Source organism: Centruroides vittatus, unplaced genomic scaffold (assembly GCF_030686945.1).
Source record: "Centruroides vittatus isolate TY-2023 unplaced genomic scaffold, ASM3068694v2 contig_5, whole genome shotgun sequence".
In the NCBI taxonomy this organism is placed as follows: Eukaryota; Metazoa; Arthropoda; class Arachnida; order Scorpiones; family Buthidae; genus Centruroides; species Centruroides vittatus.
Window position 1 is genome coordinate 329,595 of NW_027122286.1, and position 6,875 is coordinate 336,469.

The 6,875-nt window shown below is 28.0% G+C and overlaps 1 protein-coding gene across 3 annotated transcripts in view; it reads left to right on the forward strand.

The window, feature by feature from the left end:
* LOC136978187 (polyamine-modulated factor 1-binding protein 1-like) overlaps positions 1-4,049 on the forward strand; it is a 29,692-nt gene extending 25,643 nt beyond the window's left edge. For 2 of the 3 annotated variants that reach the window (XM_067273834.1, XM_067273835.1), the window contains 6 exons: positions 1,624-1,680; positions 1,769-1,850; positions 2,114-2,238; positions 2,375-2,435; positions 2,504-2,596; positions 2,663-4,049. In XM_067273834.1, the coding sequence (XP_067129935.1) occupies positions 1,624-1,680; positions 1,769-1,850; positions 2,114-2,238; positions 2,375-2,435; positions 2,504-2,596; positions 2,663-2,934 (690 nt within the window). In that variant the 3' untranslated portion in view covers positions 2,935-4,049. The remainder of the gene's footprint in view (positions 1-1,623; positions 1,681-1,768; positions 1,851-2,113; positions 2,239-2,374; positions 2,436-2,503; positions 2,597-2,662) is intronic. The other variant, XM_067273836.1, reaches the window with a different exon arrangement.
* The last annotated feature ends 2,826 nt before the right edge of the window (positions 4,050-6,875 follow it).

The window sequence follows — 6,875 nt, forward strand, 5'->3', positions numbered from 1 at the left end:
TAACTTAAACTGGTTGTAATAAGTATAAAGTTTTAGAATTGTATTTATATGGAAAACATTGAACGTGTAACGGAGGTTTAAAGTATGTTCTTTCTCTTTCTAATACATCACTGAAGAGGGACTATAAAGTCACAATAGCCCAAAATGCATATGATGTATAATCTGTTTAAAAATATGCCACAATAAAGTCTTGAATCAACTAGCTTGGAGTGGTTGTGAGAAAAATCAACTGATTCGGATTAAAATGATTTTTATATACATTAGCAGATTATACTGTATTTGAAAAGTCACTTTGGAACTTCCCTGTACTGCTAATAATAAAAGAAAAATAAAAATTATTTAATGAGAAACAAACTTTTTTATAACTTTAGCTATCATCATCACATTAAATATGTTTGAAAAAGAATGTAGATGAATTGAATGTCATAATTTAAAGGAAAAGACATCATGATGTTATGTGTAATAAGCTAAAACCAAACACACAGACTGAGCTTGACTATTACATCCAATCAGAACACAATTCTCTCTCATACACCTTGAGAATCTAGAGATATATAGGGCTTTTATGAAAAAAAGGCCATAAATTTCAAAGATAGAAACACCCTCCCTCTAGCATGGAGATCTCTATTTGAAGTCCAGCAATAAATACTACATTGAAAAAATTAAAACTTATTATTTATTTATTTTCCTTCTACATTGTTATCCAGTTTCTGCATTGTTTATATGATGTTAATAGTAATTAACTGATAATATTAAATCAGGTAAGTAAATAATACTACAATTAGTGGAAGTCCTAGTTTCATCAACTTGAAGATTAAAAGAACATTGTAAAACAATTAAAAAATGTATAACTAAAGATTTAGTAATTAATAATTCATCTGGTGCATTTTGCCTATTGATTTTTACAGTATTTAACAAGAAATGTATAATTGAAGTGGCCAACAATTTGCTGTCAAACTACTGTACAGTGAGCAGAAGTCTTAACTTGTGCTTTAAACATTAATCGTCTGTTGAGGCTGATATCACAAAAAGATAGCTTAAAAATAGCTATTTATCCAATGATAACGATAACTATAAACAAAGCTTTTATAGTATATTTTAACTTATATTTAGCAAATCTCAAAACACATAACATTAAATAACTAATAACATCTCATTATAGTAAACAGATTTTACTGTATAAATGTATTATTGTTTTTAATACACTAGATTATCAAGCAGTAGAAGTGATATACAAAGAAAACATATCTTAGAGATTGGCAGAAATTGTTTATAATTTTACAAATTATAAACAATTTCTGCCAATTGTTTATAATTATACAAATTATTGTAGCAGGAAATGAACTTACACAATATATATAACTTTAACAACACTTGACTCAATAAATTGTGTGCAATATGTGTTTTGTTTATGTTCAAACTGATTTGAGAAATATCTGCGAAAATTATATGTAGTTTAAACAAGGTATTAAATCTTTTTGTTATCTTAGAATTACAATAATATAGTGACACATATACATATTTTTATATTAATTTATCAATAACAAATTAAAATATATTCTTGATACAGATAAAGGATTTGTTTTAGATAAATAAATAGTTAACATTATAGTTTTCTTATAGTTGGCTTGTGAACAAAGAGAACTGAAAATCAGGAAAGAACTGAAAAGAGCAGCAAAGGTAAAAAAGAAATAATACTCAATGATTTAAATTGTTTACCTGTTGATAATCTGTTGATACCTGTAAAACTTACTTTTAAAATTTATAGAAAGCCACAGATGATGAAATAAATAATTTGGAAATAAAACTGTCACAGGCAGAAAGAGCAAAAGATTTAGCCCAGTTAGAAGGTAAAATTCTTACCAATTTTGCATGATATATGTTAATATTTTTAAAAATGATATTTACATTAAAATATATAAATAAAATTTACTGAAGCTACAAAATTGTCTTTGTGTTCTGTCATTACAAACACCAAACAATTTTCAGTTATGGAAACAAAACAGTTTTTGGAAGTCACTGGTGTTTGTAATGATGGAACACGAAAATTTTGTAGTTTCAGTAAATTTTATTTATATATTTTAATATGTTTAATTTTGAAACTGGTTATTAGTGGTGGAACGAGTATATGAAAATGAAGCTATTAAACTCATCAGATTGAAGGATGGTCTGTTGAAACTGTCAGATGCTTACATAGAATTGGCTAATAAAAGTGCAATTATCTTTGAGGCCCAACGAGTGAGTAATTTATTAATTTATATCCAAATACAAAATAATAATAATTTAAATCTTACATTTGTAATTTAATAAGTCAGATAATAATCTCAAAATAAATATGGAAAAAAGGTTATTTATTGTTTGTTTATTCTTGCAGGAAATTTCTCATCAGTTACCTGATGTACATGGAAGAGATTTACATGAAATCAAATATACAGGTTATTATGTTGTTTTAGTTATTTGAGTACTTTTTATTGTCGTTTATTTCAAGTGTAATTTGCTTTAGGTACGGGAATGACTAAACATGCCGTAGTTAAAGCGCGTGATAAGGTACAACAATATCAACAACTAAATTACAGACTTGTAGCTACCAGTTTAGGTAAATCTATTTACTCTTTCATTTAGTAATTAAAATGGACATTTTTATAATATTTTATTCTTCCAGAAGATCCACCTCCACCTTATACTCCTGAACACTATCATCCTCTGACTGGAAATCCATATGAAGAGGATAATCGATACAGTAGTCAAGCAGCAGTCATCCAGAGGCAGAGGGCAATTGGGCCCACAGTGGAACAACCCACTTGTCCCTCTCCACCTCCACAACAAGAGAGAAATTCTTCTAGCTTGTACCCTTGGAACACAGACATACGGTGGGACACCAGCAATAATTACGAAGAGAGCATTTCAGAAGCCATGGGTGCAGCAAAAATCTGATCATCATCTACGCTAAGTACAGGAAATCCTGTCAAAGAACTCACCTTTATCAAAGGTTGCTCTGACTATTATTTAAAATAGTTTGATCACATAAAAGAAAACAAAATATACTTGGAAATACTTGAAAAATTTATATATACATATATAAATATATATATGTATACTTAATTGATACTATTGAATATTTTAAATGCAGACTCAAAAGATTTCTTCCATTTGCATAAGAATTAAAATCATTTAATGTAATTTTAACATTAGTAACGCTAACATTAGCTGTTACAAAGTGCATTAAGTACAAACAGTACAAAAGAAAAAAGAATTTAATAAATTATATATAAAGACACCAATTTATTTAATTATGTATTTTTGATTTTTTCTACATATTGTAGTTTATCCATTTAGAGTATGGTATTATCGTGTAGATATCATAATTGCTTAAAAAGTAATGACAGTATTCGGGAAGTTCTCATCAGTTGTGAAATTTGTTTCAAATGTTCCAGATTTTTTAATTAGATTAGGGATGTTGCAAATTATTTTTATTTTTTCAACATCAAAATCAAGTATTGCCAATTCCATTATTAACAAAAGTATTGTCTTCTGCGAACAAAAAAAATTAAATGGTTGTGAAATACCATTATTTATGTTATAAAGTGAATTTGGTATGTATGTATGTATGTATGTAGTATAAATTTATCCTACTCATTATATTTACATTTTATAATTTTCGTTGTTTTCTCTTACATTATGTAATTTTGGAATGGTACATATTCTCATCTCTTTTTTTCCTTCTCCCCTTTTTGCTTTGAAACGTTTCCATTTGTTAATTAAATTGTAAGGCATTAAACACTGCCACTGTGATACAATGTTTCGCGAATTGGATGCAAATGATGTAAGCAGTGATTATTTGTAGTGAAAAATGCTTAGAAATATTATTTACTGGAATTATGGAAATTATATGAAAAATAAATTGAATTCAAATTAATCTGCACTGTGCATTCATTTAAATTGAAATGTGAAAAAATCAAATTTCACTTTTTGACTTCCAATTGAATTTGCCCATAATTGTAATGATGAATGTAATGATAAATGGAATAAATTAAATTTATATTTCTGAAGTAGTACTTTTTGTAATATCCATAATTGCATTAATTAATAATGATTAGATTATTGTATGCAAGCTTCTGCAATTAACTCAACATTGGTATCTGTAGTAAGGTCTTTTAAGGCCCAAATGTTTTTAACTTCAGATTTATTAGCTATTAGCATATTGTGCCTGATGCCTTTTATTTTCTGTTTGCATAAAAATATATACTAAATAAGCTACGATAGATAATTCATTTTTGTCTGACAATTATTAATGAGATAAAGTAAGAAAAATTATTTTTTAATGATACACAAAACATTAAAATCAAGTACTTTTGTCAGCATGTGCTTAGAACTATTGTGGCAAATTTGGTAAACAAATAGTCCAATTGCAACTTTTTCTTTTATTAAAATGTCAACTATGATACCTTTTTATAAGAGACACCACTGGATATCTGAATATTTTTATCTAAAATTTCTCTGTAAAAAGTACTAAAATTATGGCAAGAATAAAAAATGCATATAACAGATTTACCTTGGAAAAGTTTTCAAGTACATAAAAATGGAATTCTTCTGTCTGTTAAGATGTAGAATATTTATTAGATTACCAAATATCGATTTAAATTTCATCATTTTAAACAAAACATTACTATAAAATGTAAAAAACAATTTGATGAATGATGTAATTAGTCTGTAAAATAGTCTCTCCCACTCTGGCTACTATAGAGTAGCTAATTTCATACCAATGGTTAACTAACTCAAGTATACAGGAGAATTTAAAAATACGAATTTTGAAACAAAAAATCAGTCATCATTAACCGATGCATACAATTGCACCCCCAGAACTTAAACCAATGAAAAGCTGGAATAATCCTATTAATTACAATTTGCAGTTGTCTCTCTCTTTTAGTTTGTTGCAATGATCTGTTTTATTATTTTTCTATTGAATGCTTTAAGATCAAATTGTTATAGAAGCAATAACAGTCATAAATAATGCAACCAACAGGAAGGCAGTGAAAAAGTTAGTCAAACTAGTCAAGAAACAATTGATATCCAAAGAAAATACTAACTGATCAATTTCTTTTCTAGGTTTTGTGAAACATGCTAATGACTAAAGAAAATAATAGTAGTTGAGACATGTCTACAAGGTTTGACCTTCAAAGGGTTCATTTGTAAAGTCCAGAAACCACCTGCAACAAAGGTAGCAATCGGATCTCTGCTGAAAAATATTGGGGGATAGACTGTTCATGATGAGAAATGTTCTAGTTGTAACTTCTGCTTTCACCAGAATATATCAATCATAGACCTTGTACTTCAACACAGATGCTAAGCAGAGCTTGTGTTATGTATACAGTTTAGAAAACATATTTCACATTGAAAAAGCACTACTCATGTGGCAATGAGTATGGATCTTTTAGAAGCCAAGAAACAAGATCTCATGAATAACATTTTATACAGCATTGTGATGATTTTTCACGCAAATGGACATTTAAACAGGCACAATTGTAGAATTTGGGCTGACAAACATCTACTTCAAATTCTGGAGTGGGTAAGAGATTATTCAAAAGTTAATGTTTGAATGGTTATCACAAAACTCTTGTAGTCCTTTTTGCTGAGGATACAGTTCATAAAATTTATGGGTATATTCTATCTATCAAACCACAACCTTTATTGTAGAGATCAATATTCCGTACAAGTGTTCAGTCTACAAAATTTTTTAAAACATGGTCTGTTAGTGTCTAGATTTGCATATTGTGGGCTACATCCAGAATGCTTGCAAGTAGGTTAGCCAAGCACCATGACAGTATCTTGCATGGTAAACATACTACAGAACTAGCTAGTAGAGTATTAGAACGTAGTTTTGTGCCAGTATAGTTGGACAAAGACCAGCCTACCTCAATTGGAACATCTTGTTTATTTGAGTGTCATTATACATCGTAACTAATAATATCTGTAACTGGCCCACGCTTAGCTGCCTGATTTCTTTTGCTTTCACTTGAGGATGACAAATATGCTTTGTCCAAAGTACTAGAATTCTTTAATATACATGTTTATAAAAAGTAATAAAAATAAACTTTGGCCAATAACAAAATTTATAAACAAGACACACACTGAATTTATAGTAAAGTTTTTATTCAAAATAAAGATTAAAAATAATTTTATTGTAACAAACACTTCATAATATTCTAACTAGGAACAACTGGATAGACAAGGCAACTAATGTAAAAATCATTATTACTTTCTTTAAGTAAACAATAGTAGATTAATAGACAACCGATACAAATAGAATGTCGACCAATCTTTTCTTAATAATGCTTATTATTTTTTTCCTGATTGTTTAAACAATAATACAGACAAATTTATTCATGCAAATGAAGTTTATTTGAAAACAACAATTAAAAAAAATCTAGAAAAAGTTATCTTTTATTTATAATTGGAAAGATAAAAGTCAAAATAAGGATTAAAATAAAATTTCTCTATAATAATAATCTTCCACTCCAGAGATTTTTATCTTTTACAGAGGACAGGAGAAATCATATTTTAAGAATAATGAGATCAATTGCTCATTTATCTGTACTTTTAGTTTGTTATTTACAATAGGATTGTATACTTTAAAAACAGATAATTGTTGATTGGTTGACTTAACTGTACTTTAACCATTAGGGAATCCCAAACTAAGTTGGAAGTGGTCTTGGTCACCTTTATTTTTTTTTTTTTTTTTAATGACTGGTCACATTACTCAAAAATGGCTAAAACAGATGCATTTCCTTTGAAATTAATTCTACAAAAGACCAAATTTGTCATGAACAGAAGTGTTCACAGAGGTTTTATTGTATATACTGATTAAAATTATATAT